The 15,715-nt window shown below is 38.8% G+C and overlaps 1 protein-coding gene across 1 annotated transcript in view; it reads left to right on the top strand.

Annotated features, from left to right (window-relative positions):
• Positions 1 to 14,072, top strand: part of LOC110322572 (solute carrier organic anion transporter family member 6A1-like) — an 81,306-nt gene extending 67,234 nt beyond the window's left edge. The window contains exons 13-15 of the mRNA XM_021199270.1: positions 9,006 to 9,148; positions 10,283 to 10,332; positions 13,912 to 14,072. Coding sequence (XP_021054929.1) covers positions 9,006 to 9,118 — 113 coding nt within the window. The 3' untranslated portion in view covers positions 9,119 to 9,148; positions 10,283 to 10,332; positions 13,912 to 14,072. The remainder of the gene's footprint in view (positions 1 to 9,005; positions 9,149 to 10,282; positions 10,333 to 13,911) is intronic.
• The last annotated feature ends 1,643 nt before the right edge of the window (positions 14,073 to 15,715 follow it).

The following is a 15,715-nucleotide window of genomic DNA, read 5'->3' as shown; positions in this document are numbered from 1 at the left end:
CTTCTGTGGTCCACACTCTCACCAGTGTCGACTGGAGCCTAGGCGAACTGGAGCAAAGATGGTTCCACAACCAGCTCTGGCAGTGATTGCCCTCCCAGGCAGACACCTCTCCTCTGGTGGGGAAGGTGCTCTTATGTCTAGAGACAGAAAAGGGATCTTTCCCAGAAGCTGTGTTGCTTCTGCAGGCCGCCCTCTCCTGGCAACTCACAGGAGCAAAGATGGAAAAGATGGCTCTCTTGCCAGCTTAGGCAGTGAGAACCCTCCTGGGCAGACACCTCTCCTCTGGCAGGAAAGGTGCCGGATGTTGGATGTCTGGAGCTAGAAAGGATTCTGTCCCCGCTGCTGTGTTGCTTCTGTAGGCTGCCCTTTCCTGAGGCAATGCACCAGAGCAAAGATGGCTCTCCTACCAGCTCAGGCCTTGAGACCCCTCCTGAGGCGGCCACCCCTCCTTGGGCAGGAAAGGTGCTGGATGACTGGAGCCAGAAATGGGATCTTTCCCAGAAGCTGTGTCACTTCTGCAGGCTGCCCTCTCCCTGGCCAAGAACTGGAGCAAAGATGGCTCTCTTACCAGCTCAGGCAGTGAGAACCTTCCTGGGTGGACACCTCTCCTCTGACAGGAAAGGTGTCGAATGTCTGGAGCCAGAAAAGGAGTCTGTCCCAGCAGCTGTGTAACTTCTGCAGTCCTCCCTCTCCCTGGCAGTGTACTGGAGCAAAGAATGACATCCTCTTTTCTAGCACTTGCCTTAACTATACCACTAAGCTTCCTAGTACTCTTTTTCCATTCAAACTCTACATTTCTATTTCTTTCTGCCTTACTTTTCTTTTTGTCTCTGAAGAAATACATAAGAGAAATGAAAAAGAACAAAGCCATGAGTTCAAGGTTATGCTGTCTTGAAGTGACTTCCATCATTAAAATCATCCCATGATTTTCTTTTTTTTAAAATTCTATCTTATTTTTATTTTATTTTTATTTTTTTGTTCCTTTTTATTTATTTAATCCTTTTTTTCCCACTCCAGACTTTATCCCCCTCCTGGTCCACCCTCTGACTGTTCTACATCCCATACCTCCTGCCTGCCCTCCTGTCCATGTGGATGTCCCTATCCCCCACCACACCAGACCTCTAAACTCCCTGGGGCCTCCAGTCTCTTGAGGGTTAGGTGCATCTTCTCTAACTGAACCCAGATCCGCAGTCCTCTGCTGTATATGTGTTGGGGACCTCATATCACCTGGTGTATGCCGTCTGGTTGGCAGTCCAGTGTCTGAGAGATCTCAGGGGTCCAGGGTAATTGAGACTGCTGGTCCTCCTACAGGGTCGCCCTCTTCCTCAGCTTCCAGCTTTTCCCTAATTCAACCACAGGGGTCAGCAGCTTCTGTCCATGCGTATGTATGTATGTATGTATGTAGGTAGGTAGGTAGGTATGCATGCATGTGGCTATCAGAAGACAAGTTTTGAGGAGTCTGTTCTCTCCTTTAATCATGTGAATCATAAGCATTGAGCTCAGTCATAAATCTTGGCATCAAGCATGATTAACTCCCAAGTAGTCCTTTGCTAAACCTGGTCCCTGGTATATTCTGGAGGCTCACCCCAACCTCCTACCTCCTGAGGTTGCCTGTTTCCATTCTTTCTGCTGGCCCTCAGGGCTTTAGTCCTTTCCCTCCACCCAATACTGAGTCATGTTCCCCTCTTCTGCCTACCCCAGTCCCCTTTTCCTCCCAGATCCCTCCCTGCCCTCCCCCCACCCCTTGATTGCTTTCTTTCTTCTCCTTCCCAAGTGGGACTGAGGCATCCTCACTTGGGCCCTTAGTTTGTTGGCCTTTTTGAATTCTGTGGACTGTATCTTGGGTATTCTGTACCTTTTTTTTTTTTTTTTTGGCTAATATTCATTTATTAGTGAGTACATACCATGCATGTCCCTTTGGGTCTCAATTACCTCACTCAGAGTATTTTCTAGTTGTATCTATTTGCTTGCAAAACTCAGGATGCCATTGTTGTTGATAGCTGAGTAGTACTCCTTGTGTAAATGAACCACATTTCCTGTATGAATTCTTCTGTCATGGGACATCTAGATGGTTTCCAGCTTCTGGCTATCACAAACAAGGCATCTTTTGGGTATATTTCCAAGAATGGTATTGCTGGATCTTCAGGTAGATCTAGTTCTGATTTCCGAGGAGCCTCAAAATTGGTGTCCAGAGTGGTTGTGCCGCTTTTTAATCCCACCAGCAATGGAGGAATGTTCCTCTTTCTCCACATCCTTACCAACATGTGTTGTCACCTGAGGTAGAATCGCTGGGTCATTTTGATTTGCATTTCTCTGATTGAAGCTCATAGAACCCAGGAAGAAGCTAGGCAAATTCTTTACCAAAACATTACAAGGATGACTGCTAGCCAAGTTGTCTTACTTTCTCCCTGAAACTGGTTGAACTGTGCCTCTACACTCCACATTTCTCTTGGTGCTGTTGTCTTCCATTTTCTTAGTTGAAGACTCCACGAAGTTCTACAATTCAACTGCTTTTCTAGCCCACAGGTTCTTCACAGAGATCTCACTCTCTGGCACCAACTTCTGTGTCCATTACTTTCCTGTTGCTTTGATAAGATGCAGTGACTAAAGCAGCTTATGGAAGAGTCTGCCTTGAGGTGGGGTTCCCGAGTAGGAGAATCCACAGGTGGGAGGGCACAGGAGAAAGTGGTAAAAATGACATTGGAAGCAGGAAGCTAAGAGATCACATATTCAACTACAAACATGAAGCAGAGAGAGTAAACTAGACTTGGGGTAACATGAATCCCGAATCTTATCCCAATGACATGTTTTCTTCAGCAGAGCTACCTCCCCTCACAGGGCCACCAGATGGAAACCAGTGTCCAAATACCGGAGGCTAAGGGAGAAACTGTCAATCAAACCACTACAGTAAGTTTCCTTTAAAAGCAGGGTTTGGGGGAGCAGATGGAGGACACAATAAACTAGGGTGTGTCTGGGAAGAGTGAGAGAGATGTGTGGAAGATGAGCATATCACATAGAATGTGTGAGCTGGGTAGTGGTGGCACTCACCTTTAATCCCAACACTTGGGAGGCAGAGGCAGACAGATTTCTGAGTTTGAGGCCAGCCTGGACTACAGAGTGAGTTCCAGAACAGCCAGGGCTATATGGAGAAACCTTGTTTCGAAAAACCAAATCCAAAACCAAAAACCAAAACCAAAAAAAAAAAGCCTCTAACATGGGGACAAGGAGACAGTAGGAAAACAGAGCACCTGTGGATAAGCCCAAAGACTGCAGGACACAATAGAAATTAGTCCTTTTAAAGAAGCTGAAGAAACTGCCAGTATAGAGAAATGGGGCCTTAACCATGGTGCTGGTTCCCCATCACCAACTATGGCCTGAAGATACTAAAAGGAGATTACAAAAAAATCAAAAGTCCTAAGTTTAAAATTATAAACCATATTGAAGAGCATAAGAAAATGAGCATTTGTCTTTAGTCCCTCCCAGGATGCAAGATTTCTCTTTATCCAAGAACCTTATCTACTGCTAACCAGTCAACAGTCATCCTGGCTGAAATGTCACATGCTGTGGTATCCCAGGGCTTGTGTTCAGGTAGTCTTTTATTTACAGAAGAACAACCTCAAAATTATGAGAGAGGTAATGCCCCTATATTGTGGAGAAGAATCACTAAAAGCTTCCTTTTAAATGAAATGAGAATAAACTTAAGTGCTTCATCAGGAAGAAAAACACTGGATCAAGTTGCTAAGATTAACACTGAGAGCACTATCTCCCTGTGAAACTACAAATGGGAACAATAGAGTTATATTCATTTAGATATTTTACATAAAAGTTCAAGAAAGATGGACCTAGCACAGATGAGTACTTAAATTTGGACAAAATATTTGTGGATAACAACATAAATATGAGCTATCTTTTAATTTGATGGACAGTAGAACCAGAAACTAAGCCAGAAAGTGAAGTTGTCTATGTTGTTTGTTTGAATATGAGCCGTTCAGTACTAAGCATAACTTCATAACTATTGGAGAATCTTGGAATATATTCCCACATTAGTATTGGATAAAAGAAGGATATTATAGAAACAAAAAGAGAATGCAAGCAGAAGTGAAATTCAGCAGAAAAGAAAGCATAAGAATCAATTAGAACTTCAAAGCGAACAGAGGTAGCATCAATCAGTAAGCTTAGAACTATCACAGAAAATGGGCAGCAATCTAAAATGGGTTATGATGGATGGATAATGACAACCTGACATTACATAGCAAAGATACATTCTGCCCTGAAAAAGAAGAAAAATTCTCTTATAATATAATCCAGATAGATACCATGTGTATTATTCCACTTTAATAACTATAAATGAATCTTGGTATTTTATAATGATACAAATAATAATAGTGGTTGAGTCTTAGTACATTATAATGAAAGTGAGTTTATTTAGTCCACAGTTTGGGAGTTCAAAATTTCATATAGAATTACAATTCTGTAAGAGACTTCTTGCTGCATCAGATCATGGTCTTTGACATAGTCTGAGACCTGTTTGTTAGAGAGCTATCACATTGTGAGACAAGAAGCTAGAAAATCCAGAAATTGGGTTCAGTGCTTACATAGAAAGTAATCAAGCTCAATTATTTGTAAAATCTATATTTCTAGTGAGTCTTACCCTGGACCCTACCTCTTATCAGACTTATCACCAAAATTTTCATATAAGGGGGTCAAGCTTCTCATGCGTGAATTTCCAGTCTTCAGCAACCCATCCTTGGCTTCCAAGATTCATGCCCTTCTCCTAATGTAAAATATAATAATAACCACATCCTCATAGTGTCAAGGACACTGCAGAATCCCTGCAAAGTTCAAGTCCGCAAGTTAACTTGAAACTAATAGAAAGAACTTTCACATATGAGCTGTTGTTAAAAAAAAAAAATTACACCTACAAATAGAAGTATGAAATTGTGTCAAGCACAGGATAAACATTTAGACGAAGGTCTACAGAATTTTAAAGCTTCAAACCTGATATCCCATAAATATTGTAGTTAAGAGTGACTCCATTGGCCAGCTTTTACCCTGCGATTTGGATGATCCTGCAGGGCCCAGTGTTTCTCTTTTTTTCTGGCTTTGCACACTTTCTACAACATTCTCTGCTGCTGCTTCATATTGCTAACTGCTCTAGCTGTCTGTTGTCTACTTGAGAGGTCCATTTCCAAAGCTCAACTAGTGTGGCCCAACTTTCTAGCCAATTTTGGACTGGTCTTCCTTCCTTCTTTGAGAATATTTTTGAAGCTGTCAGGACCCCATGACACTTTCATTTTGTTTCTCTGGATAAGTAGGACCACTTAGTGAGACCTGCTGCCCACATGAGCAATGATACTCAAGTCTGAGCCATGGCCACTTAAGTCCAAGTGGATCAAGGACTTCAACACAAAACTGGATCCACTAAATCTAACAGAAGCGAAAATGGGAAATTGCCTTGAATTGGTGCAGGAGAGAGTTTCTTGATCAAAAAACAAAGGGCTCAGGTTCTAAGATCGACAATTGGCAAATGATACCTCATTTAACTGAAAAGTTTCTATATGTCAAAAGACACTGATGATACTACAAAGCAGCAGCCTACTGATTAGGAAAAGTACTTCACTCACTCTATATCTGAGAGAGGACTAATATCTAAAATATACAAAGAACTGTGTCCCATTTTAAAATTGGGTTAGTTGGCTAGACTCCAACAAGTCAAATAACCCAATTTTAAAATGGGACACAGAGATAAACAGAATTCTCAACAAAGGAATCTAGAATGACTGAGAAGCACTCAAAGAAATGTTCAACATCCTTAGTCAGCTGGGAGATGCAAATAAAAATGATCCTGAAATTCCACATTACACCAATCAGAATGGCTAAGATCAGAAACTCAAGTGGCAACTGATTCTAACAATTGTGTGGAGAAGGGGGAACACTTATACCATTGCTGGTAGGATTGCAAACTTGCACACTCTGGAAATCAGTCTGGTGGTTTCTAAGAAAATTGGAAATAGTTCTACCTGAAGACCCAGCTATACTGCTCCTGGGCATATACACAAAAGATGCTCCACCATACCACAAAGATGCATGGTCCATTATGTTCATAGCGGCTTTATTTATAATAGCCAGAAACTGGAAACAACCAGATGTCCCTCAACAGAAGAATGGATGAAGAAAACGTTCATTTACACAATGGAATACTATTCGGCTATTAAAAACAAAGACACAATGAGTTTTGCAGGCAAATGGATGGAGATAGAACATATCATCCTGAGTGAGGTAACCCTGACCCAAAAGGACATGCACTCACTGACAAAGTGGATATTACCCATGAAGTCTAGAACACCCATGATATACCTTATAGAGCCAAAGAAGTTAAACAAGAAGGAAGCCCCAAGAAAGGATGCTTGAATCACACTTAGAAGGGCAAACAACATCATCATAGAAGGCAGAGGGAGGGAAGGAACTGGATGGAAGAGAGGAATGGGGAGGCAGGATCCAGTGTGGTCAGAGATAGGAGAGAGGCCTCAAAAACTAGGAGAAAAAATGCAAACCTTCAGCTGCTAGGACTGGTGGGGAATCTCTAGGAAGTCCCAGAGACCTGGGATGGGAGATCCTCCCAGGACTAAATGAGAGAGATATTAGCTGATATGCCTATCAGTGGGGATGTGTAACCTGAAGAGGCCACCTCCTATAGCTAGCTCTAGGTACCTCAGTGGAGGTATAGAGCCACCAACCCAACCACAAAACTTTCAACCCCAAAATTTTTCTGTCTAAAAGAAATTCAAGAAAAATGATAAAGCAGAAAGTGAAGGAATGGCCAATCAATAACTGGCACAACATGAGACCCATCCCATGGGCTAGCATTAATCCCTGACATTATTAATGATTCTCTGTTATTCTTACAGACAGGACCCTAGCATAACTGTCCTCTGAGAGGCTCTACCCAGCAGCAGACTGAAATATATACAAATACCCACAGCTACACATTTGATGGATATCAGGGACTCTATTGAAGAGTTGGGGGAAGGGTGGAAGGCTCAGAAGGGGATGGGAACCCCTCAGGAAGACCAACAGAGTTAACTAATCTGGACCCCCCCCCCCATCCCCTGGAACGCTCAGGGACTAAGCCATCAAACAAAGAGCATACACAGGCTAAACTGAGGCCTCCATCACATATGTAACAGATATGCAGCTCAGTCTCCATGACTGCCTTGTCTGAACTCACTGGGAGAGGATATGCACAATCTAGCAGAGACTTGATGTGCCTGGGAGGAGAGGTGGAGGGAAGGCTTCATCCTCTCAGAGGAGAAGGGGAGGGGAATAAGGGGAGAGACTCTGTGAGGGGGAACCACAGGAAGGGGGAAGCAGCCTTTGGGAGATGGACTGACAGACAGACAGACAGATAGATAGATAGATAGATAGATAGATAGATAGATAGATAGATAGATAGATAGATAGATACAAATTTTTAAAAAGTAAAAAAAAAAAAAAAAGAAAAGAAAGAAAAGAAAGCAAGGAGTAAAAGTCCCTCTGAGCCGCAAGGCCATTCTGAGTGACGGAGCCCAGTCACTTTAGGCCTTAGCTGATTGTTCTGATGTACAACTGTCCACTCATGTTTACTCACACTAATCTCATGAGCAAGTCCTTACTGGGCCACATTTAGGTTTTGCTCTTCCAAACATGTGGTTTTGCTCTTTCCTGACCTGGCTATAAACTTACCAAGTCTTTCCATTCCCATTCCTTCTGTTCCACTGAAATTCTCAATAAGAACAGCCAGTGCTGCCCACAGCATATCATTACTGTTTGGTTGTTTGAAATTCTGCCCTCTCAATATTAAGTGCATCTCTTGGTATTTCTTTGCACTCTTTGTTCTGTGCAATCATCCCAGGTCAGTCTTTGTAAGACTACAACAGAATGCTCTGTTCTCTCACAGGTCCTTCTTGATGAAAGTGTGGTTTTCCGCCTCTTGCTCCCATCTGCTGTGGAAAATGTATTCAAAGAGGACTCGGTGCCACCACTAGGTTCCTCTTCCCTTTCTCTGGATGTTACTTACTTAAATGTAGAAGATGTTAATGTGCTATCTGAATTTTTTTTTTTTTGTTATTCTCAGATATGTCTCTTACTACCACCACATTCTGTTTGGAAGCACTATTGGATTATTTTTTCATCAATTCTCAGTTGTTTTTTCAAACTCTGTGTTTACAAAAGAACATTATAGTTATTCACTACCTATAATTTTCATTGTAATATTACAGGTACATCTTTGAGATAGTATCCCTTGAGATATATGAAATATTTAATAAAAGAAAAGATTCACTAACTTTATTTGTGTTGTAGCTGTATTGGATAACTGGTATTTTTTGCTACAACATTTTGACTCTAATAATGTTTATTACTCGTGAAGTTTAATTATTATTATTATGTAATGAACTTTAATTTTCAAAAGTCTACCAAAGCAGCCGGGCACGGTAGTGCATGCCTTTAATCCCAACACTCAGGAGGCAGAGGCAGGCAGATTTCTGAGTTCAAGGCCAACCTGGTCTACAGAGTGAGTTCCAGGACAGGCAGGGCTACACAGAGAAACCCTGTCTCAAAAAACCAAAAAAAAAAAAAAAAAAAAAAAAAATCTACCAAAGCAATTTTCTATAAATAAATGTCTTGTGTGGAAAATGATCAATATTTTAAACACTAGAGCTGCTTAAAACCTGAAGAACACTTCAGTTTCTATTGACGATAAATTTGGAACATAAAATGCAATTATGTATCTTTAAATTAATACAGTAAATTAATTCATAAAACATTACTCTTTGGAGGCTATCTGATTAATATGAAAAGTTTTGTAAGCATTGAAAATATTAATTTTATACTATTCTATAATAATTTCATTTTGTAATTAGGAAATTAATACTTTGAGAAATAAACTATCTTTTCTTCAGGTATATGGCATTCTTTTCAAAATCTTTGGTTAAAAACATAGTTACATTATTCCTTTTTTAACATAGGTCTTTTTTGCAAATTGGCAACAACCTTGTTTACTCTCTTGGCATATTTTAAATATAATGTTTCCCGAGTTGGAAGTGAGAATGCAAAGGAAAGAAAAAGAAACAAAAAATAAAAAAATAATTATTAACTGATTTCTTCTTTGGTAAGCATTTTAATTTTCCTTTTGTCAATGGAATGTTGTATCAATAACTTTCAAGATAATAATGATGATATAGTTTAAAAATATACTTTATGTAATACTACAATTAACCTGACACATAAAAACATGATCTCTTTTAAGATTGCTTAAGATATTTGAATATTTAATATTTTTTCTTTTAAAATTTTCTGGGTTATGGTGCATGTCTTTAATCTCAGCATTTGGGAGGCACAGTGAATAAATCTTTGAATTCAAGGCCAGGTTGATCTATAGACTAAGTTCTAGGACAACCAGATTTACAAACTCTGTTTCCACAAACAAATAAACAAAACAACAAACATGCTGATTAAATTGAAAAATGGGTACCACACATACACACACACAGATACACACACACACACACACACACACACACACACACACACACTCACTCACTCTCTCACAATAAATCTATAACAGAGGAAGGGTGGTAATTAAGAGAATGAGGGGCTCTTGCAGAGGTCCTGAGTTCAGTTTCCAGCAACAATCATCGGTAATGTGATCTGATGTCTTCTGGCATACAGGTGTACATGCAGATAGAGCACTTATATATTATATATTCATATCTTCAAAAAGTTTGCAGATTTTTTCCTTTCATTTAATTTTTTCTCATATAATATATTCTGATTAGAGTTTCCCCTCGTTCTATTCCTCACAGTTCCTCCCTACCTCTCCTTCTCTTCAGATGTACCCCCTTTCTGTCTTCAGATGTGCCCCCTTTCTGTCTTCAGATGTACCCCCTTTCTGTCTCTCATTAGAATATAGGCTTCTAGGAGATAACAACCAAATATAACAAAATAAAATACAATGAGATAAAAAGAAAAACCATTACTTTGGACCTGAACAAGGCAACCCAACAGAAGGGAAAGATCCACAAAGTCTAGAAGAATCAGAGATCCACTCCTTCAGATACTCAGGAGTTCCATATAAACAACAAGATGAAAGCTATAATTTATGAGAGAACTTGGTGTAGGCAGTCTGCTTGCTGCTTTCGTGTCTACGAGTTCATATGAGCCTTCCCCAGTTGATTCAGAGAGCCTTGTTCTGGTATTTTTCCATCCCTTCCGGCTCTTACACTCTTTCCTCCTCTTCTGCCAGGTTTCCAGAGTTCTGAGGGAAAGGATTTGATGGAGACATCCCATTTAAAGGTACATGTTCCAAGAACTCCTTCTCTCTGCATAATGTCTAACTGTGCGTCCCTGCATCTGTTCCCATTTGCTGCAGGAGAAAACTTCTCTGATGGTGACTAAATAATGCACTGATTTTTTAGTACAGCAGGATATCCTTAGAAGTCATTTTACTGCTTTTTTTTAAAAAAAAAAAAATAAGAAAAGTAGTGTTTGGTTTTATCCTAGGTCTCTGGGCTATCTAGTTTCTGGTTCTTAGTCACTTCAAGCAGTGTCAGGTATGAGTTCTGGCTCATGGAGTGAGCCTTAAGTCAAATCAAATCTGAGTTGGCTGCTTCCACAAGTTCTGTGCCATCATTGCCTTAGCCTGTCTTAGAGGCAATACAGATTGTAAGCCAAAGGTATTGTGGCTTATTTGGTGATTTTGTTTTTCTTTTAGTATCCCACAGAGTACATTCCCACCAAGGAGACTAGAATGTAGGGTTTAAGGCTCCATGTAGGCACCAGGTAGACTTACCTATGTTCAAGGAATGGTGTAGGCATTGTTTTTGGAAGTGTGACCAACTCATTGTCTTAGCAACAGCCTGGCTTGTTTGGGGATTTCCATTCCTTTTTTTTTTTTTTTTTTTTTTTTTTTTTTGATACAGGGTTTCTCTGTATAGCCCTGGCTATCCTGGAACTCAGGCTGGCCTCGAATTCTGGCCTGGCTCTGCCTCCTGAGTGCTGGGATTAATCCTACTACTAAAAGCTTCACTTGAAACAAGAGACAGGTATTTTTTGGACTCTCTTTCCTCCATTATTAGGAGACCTCATTTGGATCACTTTTATATATTCTAGGGTGTTTCTACTGCACTAGATTTCCATACCATCTGTAAAATGCCCATCAATATCTCCTTTAACTCTATCTCCACTCCCACTCCCCACATGTCTATCTCATTGCCATCTACATGCAGCCCCAGTGCACTCATAAAATTTGTTCTGTTTTCCCCTCCCAGGGAGATCCCTGTGCCTCCCCTTCCCTTCATATATATATATATGAATATATATATATATATATATATATATATATATATATATATATATATATATACTATTTCTTTGCATGTGTATTGTAGGCTGATTATCATTTATTTAAGAGCTACTAATCACACATATGTGAATACATACTATTTTTATCTTTAGGGGTCTGGATTACCTCGTTCGAGATTAATCTACTTCTGTCCATTGGCCTGCAAATTTAATGTTACAATTTTTCAACACTGAGTAATACTCATTGTGAAAATGTACCACATTTTCTTTATCTATTCTTGAATTTAGGGTCACTTAGATTTATTTATAATTCCTAGCTATCTGTTATGAACAATGCAGCAGTTAATGTGGTTGAGGGAATGGTCTTGTGGCAGGATGTATGCCCAAGAATGGTAGATGTAAATCAGTTCCCACCTTTCTGAGTAATGACCATACAGGTTGTTATTATGGCTGCACAGGTTAGCACTCCCACCGTTACCCTTCGTCCGTACCATCAAACCCATGTGCTGTCATTTGTTATTGATCTTAGTCATTCTGACATGTATAAGATGGAATATCAAAACAACAAAACAAGGTTTGATTCACATTTTCTTGATAGCTAAGGACGCTGAACATTTCCTTTACATGCTTCTCTGATATTTGAGTTTCCTCTATTGAGAATTCTTCATTTAGGTCTGTACTCCAGTTATTAATTAGATTATTTTGGTTTTCTTGATACCTACTTTCTTTAGTTCTTTATATATGTTTGATATTAGTTCTCCATCAGACATGGAATTGGTAAAAATTCTTTCCCATCCTGTAGGTTGCTGACTTGTCTAAATTAAGGTATACTTTGCCTTACAGAAGCTTTTCAGTTACGTGAGTTCCTATTTATTGATTGTTGATTTTAGTGCCTTGCTATAAGTGTTCTGTTCAGGAAGTCTTCTTCTGTGGCAATGTGTTAAAGGTTTTTCTTTCACTTTCTCTTCTGTTAGGTTCAGTGTATTTTGTTGTATGTTAAGGGTTTTGGTCCATCTGGACTTGAGTTTTGTGCAGTGTGATAAATATGGATCTATTTGCATTCTTCTACATGCAGGCATCCAGTTAGATAAGCACTAACCAGATGTTGTGTTTTTTCCAGTGTTTATTTCTGGCTTCTTTATAAAAAAAAAAAAAAATCAGGTGTTCATAGGTGTGGCAATTTATGTCTGGGTCTTTAGTTAGATTCCTTTGATCATTGTATCTGTTTTCTGCCAATGTCATGTGATTTTTATTGCTACAGTTCCAAGGTACAACATGAAATCGGAAATGGGGAGGTTTCCAGCAGTTCTGTTATTGTTCGGGGTTGTTTTAGCTATACAGATTTCTTGTTGTTATTAGTGATGATGGTGGTTTGTTTTGTTTTCTTTTCCATATGAAGTTGGAAATTTTCCTTTCAAGGAACAGAAGGAGGGTTGAAAAAAAATTTTTTTTTCCAGGAATGGTCTGCTTCATTCTAGCTGGAGTTGGCAGCTAGAATGAAGCAGAAAATGGAGAGAGTGGTATTAGGAGGGGAAGGTTTGTGTGATCCACAGAAGGTGGGGGAGGGGAACAAAGAAGGCTGCAACAGGTGTTCTGTTGGGGAGCTCTGGGTGAGACTGGGGTAGTGGATCTGGGGGAACAGAGAGCACTCCTAATACTTTTAATAGGAAGATAATAGAGGAGTGTGAGATGGAAATGTGAAAATGTACACATTTTAACTATGCAATGTTTCCCTATCAGTTACTGGATATAAGCCATATAGCATTACCTCCCTTTCTTCAAGTATATTTAAAATGTTCTACTTTATTCTTGAGAATTTCACGCATATAAAAGTAAAATGCTATCATATCTATTCTTCATCCTCCTAATGTCTATTTTTGATAATTTTATTTGGCATCTTAGTAATCATTTCTTGATAATCTTATAAATTAAATTAGATATTTCACTATTCTGTTATGAAAATGTAAATTAAATTCATATTAAATTTCCAAGATAGATTATGGCTTGACATAAAGAGATTACTCCAGAAAATAGCAGTATGCATATTCTACTGAGTTTTGTTTTAGAAACTATGAAATTTGACGTTGTCACAGATCTCTACATTTTACATTCACCTCAATTTTATTAAAAGTGCCTGATAACCTGAATAAATTGCCTGTTTTTTTTCTCTTTACCCTTTGGTTTAAAATTAAGCACAAATGTTTCTTATGGAGAAAAATTTGCACTTTAATATAGAAACATATAAATTAATGTATGCTTCTAAAGAAATTTTAATTTTTCATATTTGGTACACATTTTGCAACGGTTTCCAAATACTAGATAAAAAATATTTTTCATGTAACAAGAAGAAATAAGCCAGTCTTCTCGGCTGTTTTCTTTTCTGTGAGAAGTGATAACTTTAATACAACCTTGCACGGAAAGTTGACATCATCCATACCCATGACAGGCAGAAGAAAGTATGGGGCAGAAAATATCCGTTGTACTCACACTCTTTAAATTGAACCTGCAATGTGAAAAAGTATAAGCTAGTTTTATGTGTAAATTGACTCTCTCTTTGGTTTCAATCTGTAGGACTGGAAACCCTGCGATTGCCCAGGTTCTAAGGATAGCAGTCTATTCTTTGGAGATTTCATAAGATTGTGGCAGCACTATAATTTCATAAGAGAAAATTATCATAAATGTATCTGCAGATTTTCATTTTAGTAATAAAGAATACTTTTATGAAACATTTCCGACCACGTTTTATGGACTAGCATTTTTTTCATAGCTTTATGGTAGAGACGGTATGTGTTCTTGACATAGTGCATATATGCGAAGCTCTCAGGAGTCAGTTTTCTCATATTGCTGTGGGCTAAAGGGATTGAACTCAGATGTATGAACAAGCCCCCTTATCCACTAAGCCACTTGCTAGCTCTGGATTAGAATTTTAAAATATTATTTTACATATGTAATGTAGATTTTAGTAACATATAATTTTAAATTAATAAATTATAACCTAAAATATTCCTTAATCTAAATTTTATATATATATATATATATATATATATATACATATATATATATATATATACATATCTTGAGGACAGGACACCATTGTATATCAAACCATTTGTTGGGTGGATTGGTGTTTACCTTTATCCTTTGATAGCCTGCAGAGTAATGTACCAAATACATTATTAAGCATGTATAGAAGGCTCTATGTTGGACCAGCTGGACATTTCCACAAGCTTTTTGTGGGTGTTTTCTTCAGCAATGTGACCTTGCTGTCAGTTTTCAGAGAGCAACCTTAGCAACCGCCTGGGTTGTTTGGGAATTCCCATGGGAAACCTTGGCCAAAAACCCAATTAGGTGCAACCAGAACTCAGTACTGGAAGCTTCATTGATCAAGATTTAGCCTTTTGGAGATCGATCCCCCATTATTTGTTGATTTCATCTTGTTCACCTTTGTAAACATTTGTATTTTAGAAAGTTTCTACTGCACTAGGTTTTCATACTAGTTCTCAAATAGACCGTAGTCTTTGCTGTCTCTCCCCATCTTCCTGATCTTCCTACCATACATCTCTACCTGACCCTCCCATTCTAGTCTCCACTCCCATCTACCCATAACTCTATTTCTCTTCTCTAGGGATATCTATTTGTCCTTCTAGTGGTTTAATCTATCTGTAAATTCTGTGGTTCTATTGGTTTAACAGCTAATGTCTACATACACGTGAATACACACAGTATCTGCCTCTCTAGATCTGCGTTACTCCAGGGTGATTTCTTTTATGTCCACCCATTTACCTTCAAATTTTATGATTTTTTTTTTAATGACTGAGCACAATTACACAGTAGAGAATTGTTTCAATATACTCAGGCCATTAAAAACTCTGTATTTTGTAAATATATCACATTTGCTTTATCCGTTCTTCTGTTGATGGACATCTGGGTTGTTTCTAACTTCTGGTTACTGTGAACAAATGTGGTTGAGCGAGTGACTCTGTGGTAAAATGAAGCATCTTTTGGATAAATTGACCTGAGTGGTATAGCTGTATCTTGAGATACAACAATTCTCATCTTCGTTAGGAACTGCTACATTGATCCAGCAATGGAGGAGGGTTTCCTTTATTCTACATCCATGGAAGCATGAGCTGTCATTTATTTTATTGATCTTAGCCATTCTGACAGGAATAGATGATATGGCAAAGTAATGCTTATTTGCATTTCCCTATGACTAAGCATAGTGGACTTTTATTTTAAGTGTTTCTCAGACATCTGAGTTTCCTGTTTGAGAAATCTACTTAAATCAACATCCCATATTGAATTCTAAATGTCTAATTTTTTTGAGTTCTCGTTCTCTCTCTCTCTCTCTCTCTCTCTCTCTCTCTCTCTCTCT

The sequence above is a fragment of the Mus pahari genome, chromosome 5 (genome assembly GCF_900095145.1).
Source record: "Mus pahari chromosome 5, PAHARI_EIJ_v1.1, whole genome shotgun sequence".
Classification (NCBI taxonomy): Eukaryota; Metazoa; Chordata; class Mammalia; order Rodentia; family Muridae; genus Mus; species Mus pahari.
Note: the sequence above shows the minus strand (reverse complement) of the source record. Positions and strands in the feature narration are given on the sequence as shown.